Source organism: Tursiops truncatus, chromosome 10 (assembly GCF_011762595.2).
Source record: "Tursiops truncatus isolate mTurTru1 chromosome 10, mTurTru1.mat.Y, whole genome shotgun sequence".
NCBI lineage: Eukaryota > Metazoa > Chordata > Mammalia > Artiodactyla > Delphinidae > Tursiops > Tursiops truncatus.
In genome coordinates, this window is record NC_047043.1 from 48698547 (window position 1) to 48719633 (window position 21087).

At 36.3% G+C, this 21087-nt stretch overlaps 1 protein-coding gene across 14 annotated transcripts in view; it reads left to right on the top strand.

Annotated features, from left to right (window-relative positions):
- RBMS3 (RNA binding motif single stranded interacting protein 3) overlaps window positions 1-21087 on the top strand; it is a 715503-nt gene that overhangs the window by 487735 nt on the left and 206681 nt on the right. For all 14 annotated transcript variants that reach the window (XM_033864509.2, XM_019946975.3, XM_033864512.2 and 11 more), the window contains exon 6: window positions 2273-2352. In XM_033864509.2, the coding sequence (XP_033720400.1) occupies window positions 2273-2352 (80 nt within the window). The remainder of the gene's footprint in view (window positions 1-2272; window positions 2353-21087) is intronic.

Genomic DNA, 21087 nt, shown 5'->3' on the forward strand with positions numbered 1-21087 from the left:
TAGGAATGTGCATTGGAAAATGTTTTGTTTTGAGTCATAAGGTAATTATAGCTCCCCAGATGGAACGTGCTTTTGAAACCGTCTTCAAATAGAGCCACCATATGATTCTGCAATCCCACTCCTGGGCATATATCTGGAGCAAACTGTAATTTGAAAAGATAATATATCCCAGTGTTCATAGCACTATTTACAGTAGCCAAGACATCGAAGCAACCTAAATGTCGATCGACAGATGAATGGATAAAGAAGATGTGGTATATACATACACAATGGAATATTACTCAGCCATAAAAAGGAATGAAATAGTGCCATTTGCAGCAACACAGATGGACCTAGAGATTATCATACTAACTGAAGTAAATCAGACAGAGAAAGACAAATACATGATATCACTTATATGTGGAATCTAAAAAAAAAAATGATACAAATGAACTTATTTACAAAACAGAAAGACTCACAGACTTAGGAAACAGACTTATGGTTACCAAAGGAGAAACATGGGGGTAGGGATAAATCAGGAGCTTGGGATTGGCATACACACACTATTATATATAAAATAGGTAACCAACAAGAACCTAATGTGTAGCACAGGGAACTCTACTCAATATTTTGTAATAACCTATAAGGGAAAAGAATCTGAAAAAAATAGATATATATGTATGTATAACTGAATCACTTTGCTGTACACCTGAAACTAACACATCGTAAATCAACTATACTTCAATAAAAAAAAAAATTTCTTAACCTGGTAACTCAGATGCTCTTGCCTGCACCCCTCAGCTTATCTCTAAGAGTTTCCCTGAGTGAACCTTCCACTGGGCCACAGTGCTCTACTCACTCTACCCCATCTACAAGGACACAGCCTTCCCCCTCCCAGCCTGGCGCCTACCCTAGTTACTTCTGCAAAGGCCTTTCTGTCCTCCTGTGCCCACTTCTCAGAGTTTTCCTGGCTTCTGCAATTCCTCTCACATTTGAATTCCTCATGGTGTAATAAATATATAACTTACTTGGCATTTGCTTATATATATATTTTTTTCCTTTTCTTTTTTTCTCTGCATGTAATATGAATATGAAAACACACGTAAAATTTGGATGTAAGAAAGTTTTACAAATTGTGTCAAAGGGCTCCATTCCAAGAAAGTTCATATTAATAACAGAGCAGAAAATCCAAAATTATACACTTTGCCTTTTAGACAAAAAATTTCACACATTTCATACACATTCTTTTATATGTATGTGTGCCATTTCTTAAGTCCGTTTTTCCTCTCGTGTACCGTTTGTGGGAATTAATTTCTTTTGATCACAGTTGACCCTTTAATTTTTATCTTCCACACCCTGTTTTACAAAATAATAAAGTCCAGATATAGTTACTATTTAGAAAATGTTGCTGATACTGTTCTACTTAGGAGACAGCAACACTGCTAATGTTGGCAGTATGATGCTATGGCCCTGAATGTTATTCATTAGCTTGTATCTGAGATGCCAAAACTTGGCACAAGAAACCCAGTCTCGGAATATTGATACCTAGTTTGAAAAAATAGAAGATTGTCTGAAATTGAAAATTAAGAAAGTTCAGGACCTGAGGTTTGTGTATATATGTTCTCCTCCCACATTTGGGACCCCAAATAACTCCCTTCTGTCTCTCACCCAGTGGGTTTTCAATAAAGCCGTCATGATGCTGATGACAACACCGCTGCGTGAATCTCTCCTGTAGGCCGCCAGTTGTTTAAACGCAATGCATCCCCTCCCCTTGTTTTGTGGAGACCCTTGAGGTACAGCTTAGTCGTTCCTGTGCAGGTTGGTATCACCCAGGCCTCAGCTAAAAGCCCGCCTCTGCCACTTAACTGCCAAGGTGGTTCATCTCACTAAGCCTTGCTGCCCTCACTAGTGTGAAAGGCAGTAACGAGACCTGCCTCTCTGGTTTGCTAACTCAGACATTCAACACACATTTATTGAGCACTTTCAAGTGCCAAGCATTGCTGTATGGATTAAGTAAGATAATGCCTCAGGATTATGTCTGGGTGATGACTCTGCACAGCGCCGTCCACAGTGGCAACATTTAGTAGAGTAAGTGATGCTCTTAGTAGTGATGAGTTTGTGATGTTCTATCCACCTGGTGATGGTGGTCATGGCAACAGTTGGCGGTTCTGGTAAAATTCTGAAATCAAGCTTTTCTATGGTTTTCTTAATTTCCTTTTCTTTTTAATTTATTTTTCCTGGATACGTACAACTTCATGAAAGCATATGATCCCCTGTTTACTTCTTTTCCCAGAATGGAGTCTACTGAAAAATGTGAAGTGGTAATTCAACATTTTAATGGAAAATATCTGAAAACACCACCAGGCATCCCAGGTAAGAAATACCATAAAGTAATCATTAAATAATATCTAGGCTCATTGCTGTTATCAGAATGAGTATATAGTAAAGCCCATGGTTGGCCACTGGGAGGGAAATTTTTGCCTTTAAAAATATGTATTTTTTAATACTATGTAACAACACATCTTTCTCAAAACTGCCAAAAGTTTCTTAGTGGTTGTTCTTTGGCCTGTCTTTTGAATCTCTGCTGCTAATTCCCTAAAGTGAATTAGAAGAAAAACATAGCAAAGAATAGGTTAAAATGCACTCGAAGTGAAGAAAGTTTGTGACTCCTATCATTAATATTGGTATCCTGATTTCTAATTTGTAACATATCTAAACAGTGATATATTATAAATAAAATGACAGTGGCATCCATAGATTGAGGCCAGTTGACAGACATTTCTTACCAGTCCATGACAAGAAGAGTACAGAAAAGGAGAGTAAGCATTTAGAAACTTTTATAGCAATATGACACTATCATGAAATCTTAGTGCATCACTTCATATTTTACAAAAATATCAAATGCACATTGAATTTATTTTAAGCTGTCCATGCATCAGAGATAGTCTAGGAAGCACCAATCTAGGCTACCTCAGGGCATTTCACATTTCCAAAGGCAAAATTCTTAAGATTTGACACGTGTTAAAAGATGGTATAACTTTATGCTATTAAGAATTATAGTCAATGTAAAAGAATTGACTATATCACATGTATCAGGATATGAGCTAGAAATACCTCAACATGATATTAATTTGGAAGTAGTATATATGAAAAGTATTGAATATTAAGTGAGTAAATTAAAAAATATATCTTACTCATATGTCAATAAAACTGGAAGAAAAAATATATCTTACTCATGCATAAAAATATTAAAGGTTGAGTGAAGTTCTAAAAAAAATTATAACAAATAGATAAGGAAATATCTGACTATACACGTTGGTTTATTTGTCGCTTTTCGATTTTCCGTGATTCTCAGGAGAAAAAATGTGAAATTCTTCAGTCTTACAATATTTTTCCTTTTGATGATTTTAAGCTGCCTCTCTGTAGTGTTTGCTACATGAAGTATCTACTATTTAAAACCCATGGCTAAAGAGTTCAGGGGTTGAGCATTTTGGTTCCTTAAAATATATTGAGGTTATATAGAAAAGGAAGTCTGAACAAAAAGAGAAATATTTTTGTGGCGGGATCAGGTTCCTTTCATGACTCACTCAGTTTTGGGAGGATGTTGGGAAAGGAGAAAGGCCCTTTAGACTGACACTTGGATGATATGGAAAATCCCAAAGTAGGGCCCCTGGTTAATCACGAGCCGGCAGTGAAGTTGTACCTCAATTTGGTTAGTTTCCATGTGTGACATTCCCTTGAGAACCGGCTGCATTATGATCCAATTGGAGACATATGGTGTTGTTGAGAAAAGAGTTAGCAGTTTTCATCTCAGCATGTCAGCTGCCCTTGCATTTTAAGAGAAATACTTTTTTTTTCTTTTAGCATAAAGGACATTTTAAGACACTCTGCTCAGACCCATCACTGAGTAAAGGAATTGCATTGTTAAAGGATTTTCCCCTTATTCATCTTATTTTAATCCAACAGATGGCTACCTATATAGAAGGCATTCAAACTAGATGTGAATTACATGGTTATGAACAAAATAGGTGGAAATTATTGTTGATTGAAGTTTTAATACAAGTCTCAGTTTTTTATGATTCTTCCTTTTTGGAAAAAGACAGTGAAATCCTTCTTGACCTGATTGATTTGAAATTGTTTTAGGTTAACCCATAGAACATACAGCTGACTAATAGAATTTAATGCTAAGGACAAATAAAGTTACTACAAGTCCCCCAAAGATCTGAGCATCCTTCCTTGAATAAGCAGGCTGTGATATTAACCTATCTAATATCATAGCTACAACCCAATGAAAACATTGTGAATAGCAAGAACTTAGTTATGGGTTTCTCTCTCACTTTTATCTTGTGGGACCATGAGAGGCAGAATAATTACACTCAGTTAAAAACTTTTAAGAGATACAACTTTATGCTTCTGAGATTAGCCTTCAACATAATAGAATTGAATATACAATATCGATCATCATCAATACTTGAATTTGCTTATTTATGCTTACTTTGGAAGTCAAATAGAGTTTAATAAAGGCTTCAAATGCTAACCGAAGACATATAATTTTTTTAGTGAAGTATAGTGGATTTACAATGTTATATTAGTTCAGGTATACAGCAAAGTGATTCAGTTATATATATTCTTTTACATATATATATATTCATACATATTTATATTCTTTACAGATTCTTTTTCCTTATAGGTTATTACAAAATATTGAGTATAGTTCCCTGTGTTATACAGTAGGTCCTTGTTTGTTATCTATTTTATATATAGATAAAAACATATAGATATAGCATGTAGTGTGTATATGTTAATCTAACTCCTAATTTATCCCTCCCCCTTCCCCTTTGGTAACCATAAGTTTGTTTTCTATGTCTGTGAGTCTGTTTCTGTTTTGTAAATAAGTTCATTTATATCATTTTTTTTAGATTCCACATATAAATGATATCATATTATATTTGTCTTTCTCTCTCTGGCTTACTTCACTTAGTATGATCATCTCTAGGTCCATCCATGTTGCTGCAAATGGCATTATTTCATCCTTTTTTATGGCTGAGTAGTATTCCATTGTATATACATACCACATCTGCTTTATCCATTCATCTTTCAATGGATATTTAGGTTGTATCCAGAGAAAACAAGAATTCAAAAAGGCACATGCACCCCAACATTCATTGCAGCACTGTTTACAATAGCCAGGACATGGAAGCAACCTAAAGATACAAAATTTTTGATATTTAAATTTGGTGTGGAGTAAAATGACATAATGCAAGAGGCTGGTATTTTGGAAATCACTGAAGTAAAATGACTGCTGGGTTCATTTACTCCGTCACGACAGGGATAATTAAATTTGCGTACGTGCTGTTTGCCTTTCTTGGTCCTCATTGCTTATTTCTTGTAGATGGTTGAAGTCTTATTTTCAGAAACTCATACCTTAGTTCTATTTTCTGTTCCATCTTGAGGCATGTGAGTAGGATGTCACAATGAGCCCTGATATCTAGTGAATCCTTTGATATTTTCAAAAGAAGTGATGAATTCCTAACTTTTTAAATACTAATGTAGCTTTAGAGAGATGGTCCTTGCTTGTGGGTGCTAATTAAAATCATCTATAATTGATCTGACCACTTGCAATTAAAATAGAACTTTAAAAAATTGTAAAAACCTCAGTGTTTCACTTTATCAAGATTTGGCATTTTGAATTCAGAAATTTGTGGGTTTTTAGAACAGCACATGGATGGTTTCAATGCAGTACTTTAAGGTTGTGTGAACGAGAGACCCACAAGGATCCAAAAATGACCTAAGATCTTTCAGACCCTAAGACAGCTGTGGAAAAGAGTGAGCCTTGCTTCTAACCTCCCTCTAAGCAAGCAGAGAGAAATCGGTACCATATTCACATCCCTTCCTTCTTCATTAGAGATAACTTGGGGAAATGTGCCATTTTTGTTCTGTCACTCTTGACAGTGATTCCTCTTAAAGTAAATGCAAAGTTCATTATTTTCCTGAGATGATGATCTAGTTTCCAAATCCCATCCTGTGTCATTTCTATAGAAGAACAAGATAAAAATCTACATCAACCCAAAACTCTGACATTGATCAGGCTTTCTCTCTCTGAGTTCCTCCTATTTGTTCATAACAGATTTAATTTTAATGAATACATCATGGATTGTTAATGCCTATTACAGCCTCCCAGAACTAGCTCTGTTCACTTTGAATTATAACATTGTCCCCAGATTTTGGCTACCTGGATCATTGAAGCTAGATATACATCAAAGAAAATCTAATTATTTGAATTCTGGTATGTGAGGTACAGGAAATTAACTAAGACCATGTGGCCGTGTTACTACCAGCAGGTGGGAAGCAGCGGCCAAAGACATGTTAAATAGCGTCAGTCATGTCATTGCTCTGCAGAAAGGGATCATCCGGCATTTTCTCCCTCCCCTAGAGGGAAAAGAAAACACTGTTCCATAAATGTCGCATGTCGTACATATTGATCTTGATGTTTTCTGGACAAAATGAAGCATCATTAGTTGCTTGCTTGCCTGACCCCAGACATTTCTTTGTTCCAAAACAAATTACACAGCAACTTGTGCAGCCCCAAAGCGTTCCATTTTAAAACCTCTAGCAGAAAGGGTAAGTTCCTGGGCACTTCAGGGATCTGTAGGGCATGAACTAGAAAAGCTCACGTTCAAAGAGCCCGGGAGCACCACGTGGAAAGGCTTCGGCATCTAAGAACATGTATTGACGAGCAGAACATTCAGACTGCTTTGAGGAAAAAGAAATCACGTTTTGCTCTTAAACTAAGCTTTTGCCTGTAAGCACACGTTCTTATCAGTGGAGCAGTCTTTTCAGAAGACAATGGAATAACCCACTTTTAGTATGATTTTATTACTCTTTGGATAATTATATCTAATCCCAGTTGAACTCCAAGAAGTAGGGAAGGGTTGAGAGAGACCTCACCCTATTTGGGGATCTTTTCAATTTTAGCAAATCTTCTGATCAACAGAAATTTGGACAGATGAATCATGTTTTCCTAATCAGTAAAATAAAACTGTGTGCCTTCTTGATCCTTTTTTTTTTTTTTTAATTCATTTTTGGCTGTGTTGGGTCTTTGTTGCTGCGCGTGGTCTTTCTCTAGTTGTGGTGAGCAGGGGCTACTCTTCATTGTGGTACGCAGGCTTCTCATTGCGGTAGCTTCTCTTGTTGAGGAGCACAGGCTCTAGGTGCGTGGGCTTCAGTAGTTGTGGCTCGTGGGCTCTAGAACGCAGGCTCAGTAGTTGTGCCACATGGGCTTAGTTGCTCCTCAGCATGTGGGATCTTCCTGGACTCGGGCTCAAACCCGTGTCCCCTGCACTGGCTGGCGGATTCTTAACCACTGCGCCACCAGGGAAGTCCCTGATCCTTTGATATATAATTTTACGATTATATGTTTATGTAAATAAAAACTGTGTAGGATTTTGGATGTGTATGTGTATTTAGGGGAGCATTCAAGGAAAAATATTTACAGTCTGATAATTTTTTAAAGAAAAGGGAAAAAATTAATGTTGTTTGCATAAATTTCAAACTTCCCTCAGAGTAATGTATCAACAATGTACTAAAATGAAATTTAGATTACAATTCTGAATATTTGAGCAACAGACACATTTTTATCAGGGAAAATGTTGCCAACTCTCACAAGCAGTGTTTCCTCAGTGGTACCAGTCTGATAAGTCACAAATGCAACTATAGTTGAGTAAAAGACAGCAAATAGAAAAGTATTATCGTGTACAGTTTAGTAAAAATATATCTCTGATTCTACTCATGAGGAGCACTGCCTAACTCTGAGTTTTTCTTCTTTGTGAAACTAAAGCATCATTTGCATAATAAACTTTGCAAACACCTTGATCCCCAACTGGGCGTTGCCTTAGATTTCTCATTAATAAGAGGATTTTTGCAATACTTAGGAGGTACTTTCTGTTGAGCTCTTCATCTTTAATGTTAGTGATGCTTTCTAGATTATTTCTATCTACCAAACACATAGTTGGTTGCTTCATGATGAAACACTGCTGGAGTATTATTAGTGAATTTCACAGAGCAAACTGACCACTTCATAGCCAATAGAGTCTTAGAGGCTGTGAAGTCTATGTTCTTGGCCAATCATTTCTCAGCCTTTCTATGGAGCCATACCTGATACGGTGAAGGTAGTGACAGAGATTATTACATTTTGAAATCTGGATAGTGAGAGGCCAGATAGAGAAGGTACAGGGGATCATCTTCAGGAGATTAAACATGATTGGAATGGGTTTTGAGTCCTGTGCTATAGCCCTCCTCTGCCTGTGATAACAGCTGAGGAAGAGGGGTGCATCCAGGAAGCGTCCCACATCAAGCATCCAGCAAATCTCTCCACTTTTGTAATTCAGGGAAAATCTATAAAATCTATAAAACCTCACTCAACCTGATATGGGTTTTCTGCAAAGTTTGGGGGAGTATCACTCCCTAGTACAACTCTCAATCAATGGGAAATGAGAGTCAGCAGATTCTAGGAGTTTCCCACAATGGTAACAAGCTTAGTGAGGCACCTTTTATTGGCTTTTCTTTCTTCCCTGACTTTCTTTTCCTTCCCTATTATGTTTCTGCTTCCTGGCCTCAGCTCCCAATTAAACTATCTTGTTCCAGGCTCTGATTTGGGGGAACTCTAATTAAGGAGGGTGATCCAGCAATTGTGGTAGAGAATTATGTTTTGATTGAAAACTTCTGGCCATAGAGGAAGAAAGGAGATACAGCTTAAGTAGTGAAGTGAATTTCATTGACCGAATATATTGTTTTCATTACTTTATTTTAAACATTTATAGTAACATTTATGAACCATGTATTAGGGATGATAAAAGTGAATAGTAGTGATCCTATACAGATGGTAGTCAGAGTTTAAAGTTAGCAAGAGAGATGTGTAAGACAATGAGGATGAAGTGCCACCATGACGTGGCTGACCTTTGAAAAACTGCAGACATGAAGAGGTGGGTCATTGATGAAAATGGGGAGAGAATGAGGGCCCAGGAAATAGTCATAATGCCAGCAAAGTGAAGGTGAGGGGTGGGCATAGAAAATCATGACACAGAGAAAAGAATTTGTGAGATTTTGGTCTTGGATAAAGGTAGAGTGGTGGCCGTTGATAATGGGTCCAGTGTGGGAACATCTGGAGTTGATGGAAGTGAAATGATCTTTAGTTGAACAACTGGGCCTTCTGATTAGTATGTTGGGAGGGTTTTCAACAGTGTTGTAGATTTCCTCACTAACCTTCACTCTTCCCTTGATCTTCCCTAAAGTTCTAATCTTCATAGGAGAAGGTTAGGGAGGGTGAAGAGTGATTTTTTGTTTATGTATTTGATTCTGAGTTTTCTGAACCAGGGTTTTGTTTAGTTGTTTTATTTGTTTTTATTATTGTTGTTGCTTCAAGTGCTATTGTGTAGCTCAGTGTAGATTCTCAGTAAATGTTCTTTAAAGTTGATGCACAATTCCATGAATTGAATAACCCTCATACTTATATTTGTTTTTAATGGAATTCCTGAGGATATATGGGGGATGCCCACCTTCTGTGTCATCAACAAACTTGGAGGAAAACATTGAGAGAAATCTTTAAATCTTTTCTTAATTTCTGACAAAAATTCTCTACAACACATTTGTATATCTAAAAGAGAGAGAGAGCTACATATTCACAAGAAAAAGAAACTTAATTTGATTGAGAAAGATTCTAGTTGCTTTTTAAAAAGCCTCATTTTCCAGGACTGCTTTCCAAGGTGTTATGCTGGTAATCAAATTGTTATTTCTTTAAAGAACTCATTCTTGAATGGGACAATGATGAATTCTGCTTTCCGACACAGAAAATAATATTGCCTGATTTATGTTGAAATAATGTCTAGATCTTAACTTCTTGTCACTGGATCTAGTTAGGCACCATTACTATGCTGTACTTTTTTTTTTTCTTTTTTCACATAAAAATGTGACTATCTTGAGAATAAACAGAAAAGAGAGTTTCTTGGTCTATGCTTTTATTCCTTTTGGCATAAAGTCACTTCTCTCTGCCTATAGGAAGTACTGCATTGGCTTATTATTCCTATTATAATATGATATATAATACAATATGTAGTGTTTAATCAATATGATATGGACAATATGTTTTGCTGGCCATATATTTTCTATAATTATGTATAAGCACCAATGAATAGTAGCAGAATTTGTCTAGAGTCTGCACTTGGCTCCAGAATCTGATTTTTTTTAATCAAAATTTCATGGAACTGAGAAGGGGGATGAAGAGGTTTTCTGTACATCTCCAGAATCACGAACCATCTTCGTCTATTTTTATGTAAAATAATAACTCCTTTCAGGTCTTCAAAAATTTCTGCATTGAAGATTTCACAGTAAAGACTTACAAGGGAATTCCCTGGCGGTCCAGTGGTTAGGACTTTGCGCTTCGACTGCAGGGCACCCAGGTTCCATCCCTAGTTGGGGAACTAGAATATCACATGCCACACAGCGCAGCCAAAAAAATAACTTACAAAATAAATTACGAAGCCTTAATTTTATTCCTAAAATGATGTTGGGCTTTGCCTTCTGTCAGCATTGCTAATGAGTAGTTAAACCATGAGTGTCTGTCCGAATGAGTCCTATTAGCAAGCAAAGAGGTTTGAGTAGCTTAAGACCAATTAAGACACAAGCCATAGAAACCAAGCTCTGAATAATTAAGTGCTTAGTGCATTTCCACATCTAGAGTTTCATTTAATAGGATTGATTTAAAAATACATTCTAACCAATTTTTAGATAAATGGATAGTAGCCTGAATTAAATTCTCGCCACTCTCTCCTCGTAACTATCAGGAAGCCTGCCATGTACACAGCTCACTATTTATGATCTAATTTTTTAGAATGAAAAGTCTGCAAAGTTTAAGAAAATATTTTAAGAGGAATATAAATGAAAATGCTCATTGAGAGCTCTGAACCAGCCATCATTTATCTTATAACTGTTTCCTCTGATTTCTTACCTCTTAAGCCTATGAATGATGAATCAATTAGTTTATTTATTATTTTAGTCATTTTTCATTACAGAAGAAGAAATCTTTCAAAGGATGTTGGCATGTTTTTGATCTTTTATTAGAATTCATATATTTCAAAGACATATTTATCCAATTAGATTGTATATTTTTCTAAGAAAAAACTTTAATGTTTATCTTTCCCTTTTCCTCAAACAACTCATAAACTATTTGAATGTAAAGACTGCACCTTGGTGTTCATGTTTCAAGCATCTAACCCAAAGCCTGTCACAGAAGAGTACCAATAATTATTTGTTAAATGAGTCAATATCTACTTGTGATAGGCAGAATCATGCCCATCCTCCCCCAAAGAACTCTAAGACCTAATCCCCATTCCCTGTGAATATGGCAAAGGAATTAAGGTTGCAGATGGAATTAAGGTTGCTAATAAACTGACCTGAAAGTAGGGAAATTATTCTGAGTGGGCCCAGTGTAATCACAGGGGTCCTTAAAAGTGGAGGAGGGGACAGGACAGGAGCTCAGAGGGATGCAATAGAAGGACTTGAGCCACCACTGCTGGCCTTAAAGATGAAGCAATGTGGGCAGCTAGCCTCTGGAATATGAAAAAAAACAAGAAATTGGATTCTCCCCTAGAACCTCCAGGAAGGAACTCAGCCCTGTTGACACCATGATTTTATCCCAGTGGAATGTGTGTCAAACTTCTGACCTACAGTAGTATAAATTAGTGAATTTGTATTATTATATACCCCCATGTTTTTTGTTAATTTGTTATAGCAGTAACATAAAACTAATAGACTAGTATAGAACTCATTTCAACTGAATATCGTCCAAACTGTTTCTAAATTACGTTATAAACAGCCTCTGGAGAAATTTCTTAGTTTCTCGTATTTTTAACTTTCTTTGTATTATTTGGTGGCTTGTATGTTAAACAGGAAAAACTATCCTGTTAATTATTTTGACTTTAGAGTTTCTTTATACCTTCTCATAAAGATATATTAGAATGGAAGACTGTTAAACATCCAAAAAGAGAGTCTTTGGAGATGGGTGATAAGGTATCAGAGAACATTTTCACTTTTTATTGAAGTATAGTTGATTTACAATGTTGTGCTAATTTCTGCTGTACAGGAAAACAACTGAGTTATACACATATATACATTCTCTTTTATATACTTTTCCATTATGGCTTATCCCAGGAGATTGGATATAGTTCCCTGTGCTATATAGTAGGACCTTGTTGTTTATCCATCCTAGTATAATAATTTGCATCTGCTAACCCCAAACTCCCACTCCATCCCTCTCCTCACCCCCTCCCCCTTGGCAGCCACAAGTCTGTCCTCTATATCCACGAGTCTGTTTCCATTTTCTAGATAGGTTCATTTGTGTCATATTTTAGATTCCACATATAAGTGGTATCATATGGTATTTGTCTTTCTCTTTCTGACTTACTTCACTTAGTATGATAATCTCTAGTTACATCCGTGTTGCTGCAAATGGCATTATTTCGTTCTTTTTCATGGCTGAGTAGTATTCCATTGTATATATGTATCACATCTTCTTTGTCCATTCATCTGTCAATGGACATTAAGGTTGTTTCCATGTCTTGGCCATTGTGAATGGTGCTGCTGTGAACATAGGGGTGCAGGTATAGAGAACGTTATTTTTGACCTAAAGAAATAAAATATCATTCAAACCATTTGTTTCTGTAAAATGTGCCAGGAAAAGTATACCACTGTAATCTAAATTCATGCAAATGTGTACCTCTTAACTCTCAACCCTAATATTTGCTTTCAGTAATTGCTGTTATTAAAAAAAAATCATTAGGGTTTAGAAGAGCTCAAAGAGGTTATAAAGCTGATATCAGCCTTGAGTTTTAGGTGATTATATCTAAAACATATATGATGCCCCATTCTGGCTCACTGTCCCATGAAATGAAGAGTACCCTAAAGCTCTGAATAGGTGAGTCCCATAGGAAAGCTTAGTTTTGAGACATAAGTAGAAGTTCAGGGAGATAATTATCAATATTTATTAAGTGTTAACACGATATACAGTTGGCCCTTGAGCAACCCCCAGGGTTGGGGCACTAACCCTTCTTGCGGTTGAAAATCCTTGTATATCTTATAGTTTGTTCTCTGCATATGTAGTTCCTCCATATCTGCAGTCCTACATGCATGGATTCAATCAACCTCGGATTGTGTAGTACTACAGTATTTCAGTTTACTATTGAAAAAATTCCAAGTATAAGTGGACCCGCCCAGTTCAAACCTGTGTTATTCAAGGATCAACTGTATATTCTTATTATTCAAGTGCTTAAATTTGTATTGATTTAAGTGCTTCTTATTATTCACAGGATTAAAATACTTTCAGGGAATTTACAAAAATATATTTCTCAGCCAAAGATGTATTACAGTTCTGTAGCAAGATTAGGGGGCTGTAAATAGGGTCATTTTCTCTTGAACTGAGAACGGGACTTATTTCGGACCGGAAGTTGATCAAATAGTGTACTGTCACTGAAATGTCCTAAAGTAAAAGACTCAGCAATTTAAGTTGATTTCTAGCTGTTTGGTGTTAGAGCAGATGTTAGCCCTCCCGGGGTGCTTGCCTGACTTCCATCAGCCAGCACCTACATCTCTCTTTCTAGGTGGGCTGCCCTCAGGCTGGGGGAGCCTGGTTTGCTGATGCACAATGAGAGTTAGAAGTATCTAGGAAGTCCCATCCCCCTGATGGGGGCAGCCCTTAAACAATGATTGACAGGAGTTGAGCTCTCTGCATCCCAGTTCTTTTGTTCCTGATGAGAACACCCTGATATACCCTATACTATCTCCACAGTTTCCCTGACTTACCTGGACATACACATACTAGACACACGCTAAGTAAAGTAGCAATTGTTGATAGTTATCAGGCTTCTCTGCAAAAAGCAAGGACAGTTTCACTATTGATAAGACCTTTGTAGTGGTGGATAGAATTGCAATCCTGTGTAATGTGAGTGAGTAGGTTACTGGTGGGTAGCACGATTTAGCTGATCCCACTGTGTCTTGATAAAGGTACATCCCAAAGAATCAAAATCGTACCAATATAAAAGATAATGGGGTTTTAATACAAGCATTCCTAACAAAGCACAAAAGCATAGAAATCAAATATTGAAACTATTTTTTATGAGCAATAACTTTAAGATGGTGTGGTGTATTTGAACCAAATGGTGGTCCAGAGACCTGTGGGGTCCCTGAGATTCTTTCCCTTTCTGGTGGTCTGCAAGGTCAACATATTTTCATAATACTGGCATATTGTTTGCCTTTTTCACTCTGATTCTCTCATGAGCATAGAGTTGAGTTTCCCAGAGGCTACGTGATGTATGATATGGCAACAGATTGAATGCAGAAGCAGATATTAGAATCCAGCTGTCTTCTATTAAGCCCAAAATTACAGAGATTTGCACAAATATAAAACAAGGCCACTCTTGTGTTTATTTATTTTGTTTTTGAATATTTTTTATAAAAATATATCACTTGTGGTATCGTGATTTTTTAAAATTTTTTATTGGAGTATAGTTGATTTACAATGTTGTATCAGTTTCAGGTGTACAGCAAAGTGAATCAGTTATACATATACCTATATCCACTCTTTTTAGATTCTTTTCCTATATAGGCCATTACAGAGTATTGAGTAGAGTTCCCTGTGCTATACTTATACACTTATTAGTTATCTTAGGTCCTTATTAGTTATCTATTTTATATAGTAGTGTGTATATGTCAGTCCCAATCTCCCAATTTATCCCTGCCCCCCCTTACCCCCTGTTAACCATAAGTTTGTTTTCTACGTCTGTATTTTAAAATAAATTAATAAGGAAACGTCTAAAGTTCTGGGTTTTTTAATGGTAAATATAAATAGATTTAACCTATGTAAGCAAAAGCTCTTTGGAGGGCTTCCCTGGTGGCGCAGTGGTTGAGAGTCCGCCTGCCGATGCAGGGGACACGGGTTCGTGCCCCGGTCCGGGAAGATCCCACATGTCGCGGAGTGGCTAGGCCCATGAGCCATGGCCGCTGAGCCTGCGGGTCCGGAGCCTGTGCTCCACAACGGGAGAGGCCGCAACAGTGAGAGGCCCGCGTACTGCAAAAAATAATAATAATAAATTTAAAAAAAGCTCTTTGGAGTCTTTAATAATTGTTAAGAGTGTAAAGAGGTCCTGAAGCAAACATATAAACAATCAACAAACAAAACTTAACAACTTTGAATGTCCCTGATATAGAGTGAAACTCAAGATTCAAGTCCTTTCATCTTCTCAGAATTAGAAAAGACTAATGAAGATAGCAATGATAAAGATGAAGTTTAAAATATCCTCTCATCTTTCTAATCTTATGTGGAAAAACTGGATGTGTTCTGGAACACTATTTTAAGTGGAATGATTAGGAAATACACTGCTATTAAATGAGTTACACTATTACTTTTTGGAAGCAAGCATACAGATTCCTTAATTTATAGTGAGTCTTTTGTTTTTCAAATGCAGAGGCAATGGTTATGCTTCTAAACATATGCTTCATCATTTTATTAGCAAATAGTATATTGTTTGACCGAGTACATGAATGTTTTGTTGGAACAATGTGCATACACAGCACGTGTGGTGTGCACGGTTGTGGGAATGGAACTGTGTGATATGTGAGTGGCACGTGAGTCTGTCGGAACTTAGGGAGAGTTTAAGGGTAATATTTAAGAGCCAGAAGGCTAACCACAGATATGACATAGGAGTTCTGTTATCATCATAAGAACTGCTAATTTCACATAGCGCTTGTCTTCCAGCTGGACTGTACTTTGGAGTTCTACCCACCATGTGGGATGCATCTTACAGACTTCCAGGTTTGCTAGTTGAAGTAAATAATAACAGTAGTATAATAACAATAACACATAACTAATTGAACACTGTATAGTTTTAACATATATATTTTTTTAATTTTCAGAAATGGTAGTCTCCTGTTCCAGAGTCCCAAAATCATGATTCTTTTAAGCTTATTGCCTTTTAACCTAATATAAAAGTTCTCTAAGGAAAGTAGTTACCTAGTCATCTTTAGTAATTGGTTATCATTTTAACCCAATGAATTCATGTAAGAGATAAAAGAATGTAAGATACAATTTCTCCTGTAATTTATTTTGAAAAGACACAACTTAACATTTGTTGACATCCTTTGACAGCCCCATCACTTTTCTCATCCCAAGGACAAGTGTTTTTCCTTTTTGCTGCATGTATGATGGTAAAGAAAAGTGCAACATCCACTTGCTTGAGAGCCTCCTGGCTGGGATGCTCTTTTCCTCTGTGAATTTACTTGGCGGGAGAACATATTCTATAGAGAAAACCATCTTCTCCCTTGGAGACTAATGGATCTCGGTTTGACTTTTGGTTCTGTCTCTTGTTACTTTTGAATATGGGCAAGTTATTTAGTCTCTTGCCAGGCTCGTCAAGGACCCTAATGTTTCCATTAAGTGTTTATAATGCCTTCTTTACCGAAGTGTTGCTAGAATTAACTGAGAGATTTTGTGCAGCTCCACAAAAGTTCTGGCAGGAAATGGTAGATATTCTCATTATAGGTAGCATCTGTTTGCATCATAAGAATCATTTCATCAACATCCACTCTCTAGGCTGGAAATATAATTTCACTTTTGAACTCTATGAACTATAATCATTGATGGACATTATCTAGTACATGGACTGTATAAGGTATACCTCTCTTAGAGCTAGGTTAAGACTACCCTTCAATTTCCAAACTTCTTCACACATATCTCATTCTAGAATACTGTCCAATTAATTAAGTGTCTCAGCGGGAGCTCAACAGTTCTCTAGGAGGGTTAGAAAAAGTAGCGCACCAGATATATATTTACCTGAAATTTGCTGTGGTGACCCCCAATTCATAAATACTGGTCACACTTCTGATAGAACCAAGACAGTCGTGTTAATGCAGAGGGTCATTATTTTAGGTAAAACAGCTGTAAAAACGAATGACCTCAAACCTCTTGTAATCATTTCTCGGCGTATCTTTGCACCTCCAGTTCACAGGTCCTAGGATCCCCCTCTACCCTAATTTCCCAAAGAAATCCTGCTCAAAAGTAAATATAACATTTTTGATGTAGATTTTCCTGATTTCCAACTTCTCTGTTCTTAAATTTCACTGCATCCCATTGAATTGTTTTCTCCTATATTGGGTATCCATTTGTGATATAAAGCCTCGTGTGACAATTGCTGTCTACTTGCCTTATCCCACTGGATGGCAGAATTATGCCTTTTTTAATCCTTATATCTCCTCCAATGTCTAGCATTTAAACATAGGAGATGCTTAATATAGATACACTGAATTTAATTTTAAAACATTGAGCCCATTATTCCAGTGTGATTTCTTAATACTGTCTTAATAATGCATTCGATCAGTAAATACTTATAAAGTGAATATAGGAGCTATCAACTATGACAATTCCATATAGAAATATTTTGCATAATATGTTCCTTTTTGTAAATTTTAAAACATTTAAATCTCAAAAGCTTTCATTGGTTGGAAGTCAGTGTTCAAAAATACAACTATCCTTTTCTTTCTCATAAAGGTTAAATTATCTCTCCATTCTACACCCTACTACATCCGATTAAAAAAACAAAAAAGTAATGGGCTATGAAATATAAAAGAAGCAAAAAGAATATAAAATAAATGTGTTAGAACACCAAACATCCTGTTGGATTTTACAATTAATTCTACAACTAACAACAGACCTACTGTCTTTTACTTACAATCCTTTGAGAACACAGCTCTAGCCCTTTCAAAGGTTTCTCTCTTCCTAAAGTTCCTGCAGCTTCTGTCCTTGTCGTGCATAGGGGCCACAGTGCCCCATGCCATCAGCAGAATGGACTCATTAACCTTTCTGATGATTTGAACTGTCGTTTGAATAAATATTTATACCCTTTTCCCCTGATTGCTTAATGAAGTCCTTTATCAATAGCACGAAGAGCTTCTCCCCTTGACCTTTGTCACCTGTTCGTTCAGAAAATTTTTATCAAGCTGTTTTGTTTACATTGTTAATCCCTCGCTGCCTTAGGTTTGGCACAGAAACATATTCATTCTGGATTTAGTGGAATTATTTTACACTCTTTTGGCTTCTGCAAAGAAAATAATTTCTGTCTTTGGGTTTCCTGTTTTAACTTTAGGATATAAACATTTCCAATTTCTGAATATTTGTCTTTCGGTTTCTTGTCTGCCTGTGGAGTATTTCTCTTGATATTCTTTGTATGTGATTACTTCAATTTCACTTTTTGATAACAGTATCTCCTACAAGATACAGTTAGAGGAGGTGTTAGCGAACACTATGGAGGTAATCAAACCAATATATGCGTGTATCAAACAGACACTTTGAACACCTAAGCTAAATTTACATGTTACATGTCAATTAAATCTCAATAAAGCTGGGGGAAGAAAAGATAGAGCCAAGAAATGCCTCTGTTTCCCTGTTCCCACGTTCTATCAATGAACACTTCTTTTATGAGGAGAATAAAGGGGGGTTACTATATGCCAAACATTGTGCTTAGTGCATTATGGATTATTCTGTTTTATTCTCAAAGTGCCCTTCGGAAAAAGGCACTGTTCCATTTTGCAGATGCGAAGGCTGAGACTTACAGAATTTATGTAAATTGCTCAGACTCACACATAGTAAGTGGGCTGATTGATCCCAGGATTAATTTCTGCCACTTACTGGATATATGACTTGGACAAGTTACTTAACCTCTCTGTGCCTCAATTTTCTCATCAGCAAAATGGAGATAATCATAGTTCCTTTCTGTACTATCATCGTGAGGTGGCTGTGGATTAAATAAGTTAACACCAATATATTGAACTCTTGGAATGTTCCCGGTAAATACTAAGTGCTTTTTAGGTGTAAGTAGCACTTAGTTATACTGTCATAATGTTTTTTCTTGGATGGAAAGGGGAAGTACTATAGGAGAGGAAATCCCATAACTCTTCCTCTATGTATGTTTTCCCTCCATTCCCAAACTTGGAGGACCATGTTTCTTCTTTATTTGCTAAATAAGATGAGTATTAATATTCTGTATTGGGTTAAGTGTTTCATTCCTTTAGTACATTTGAAGCCTTCCTCTTTGAGATTCAGTTGCTCACTTCAATATTTATTCTAGCTTTTAGAGGAGTAGAAATATTTGGCCATCACTTTCAGCAAACCATGTACTTCATTTTTATACTAGTGTTTAATAAGTGGTTCTCTTGTTATAAAGGAGAGGTAACCTATTTATAGAAACTTCCTTTGGAGAAACCATCTTTCTTCAAAAACTAAGCTGTAGAATGATTATTTTCTTTTATTTTTGCTGTTTTGAGTTGTATATAAAGTTTGAGAGCTGGGTCCAGAAGAAAAGGCAGATTGCTAAAAAGCCTCAATTAGAGGAATTACAGACTTGTTTTTTTCTCCTCTATGGTATCCTCTCATTGGATGGACCAAAGAAGCAATGGAAACTGAATGAGACCTGATAATGCTTTTTATTACCTGTATTCCAAAGATACTGGAGAAAGTATCTTGCTTTCAGTACTGTTTCCAGGCTGAAAAGTACCACTTAGAAAAGCAATTACTACAGGTACCTAATTCAAAGAACTGAATAGAATTCCTTTTGTGGTTACAAAGGGGCTATGAATCTCAAAGTCATAAAGAATATCTACTGGATTGAAAAAATTTCTAGCAATCCTAGATTAAGGCCAAAAAATCAAAATCTCAATGACATGTTAGAAAATCTGTATAGTTTAATGACTGGAGGCACAAAAAGATGGTACTTTAAAGCCTGGTTTATCTGATGGTAATTCAATGTCCTTTACACTAGTAGACACTTAATATTTTTTCTTTATTTATTAAGCAAATATTTTTAATTTGAGTGTAAAGTAGACCTAGGAATACGTTTCCAGGGTGAGGAATAAACATACAGTGGAAGAAGAGTAATGAAGCGGCCAGAGAATGGGGGTAAAAGGAGGGAATGAGCAATTCCACTTGGAGGAGAGATGCCCAGATCAGATCTTGATGAATACTTTGAATTGAATAGAACTAGCTGGGGCTGGTTTGGTCTGATTGGGCTTAAACTAGGTACTTGGGTTAAGTTCCATATAGTTAGATTTTTTAGAAACCTGAAGTTGATCAATTTTATTTTTAACTAAGTGCTTCTATATTAAAGATATTAAGCATTTGTCTATCACATTTCTTACAAGTGTTTTTACCTAGTTTACTGTTTAACTTCCATTTTTTAAAAAAATAGTTTAATTTTTATGTGAAATAAAGTAATCTTCTCCACTATATCTTTTTGAAAAAACTTTGAATGTAAGAGATTTCATTAGCATTCACTTCTGTATCTTTTACTTTTCCTCTACATTTAACTTGTTAGTGTATTTGGTATCAACTAAGTATCTAAACTGATTATTTAACAAGGTATCTCATCAGTACTTAGAAATTAATGCATCCCTTGCACATATTTGATATTACCTTTCCCTGTGCTATTAGGTTAATTACCTGTGGTGTGTGTGCTTACATTGCACAAGAGTCACAATAGTACACGTATCTGACATTATACTGTATCTCATAGAGCTAGACCCTCCTCTAGATCTTACTTTCAGATTTTTATTTTTTATTTATTTTTATTTATTCATTTTTTAAGCATCTCTATTGGAGTATAATTGCTTTACAATGGTGTGTTAGTTTCTGTTTTATAACAAAGTGAATCAGCTATACATATATACATATATCCCCATATCTCCTCTCTCTTGCATCTCCCTCCCACCCTCCCTATCCCACCCCTCTAGGTGGTCACATACTTGAGGACACGAGGAAGGGGAAGGGGAAGCTGGGACGAAGTGAGAGAGTGTCATGGACATATATACACTACCAAATGTAAAATAGACCGCTAGTGGGAAGCAGCCACAGAGCACAGGGAGATCAGATTTTTATTTTTTAGTTTTAGCTATTTTGCTGCCAGACCTACTTTAAAATCAGTTTTGTCACACTGTCTCCAAAATGAAAATCACATACATAGTTCCTGAAAACTCCCTTATGCTTCCCCTTTGTAGTCAAACCCTCCCTTTCCCCTT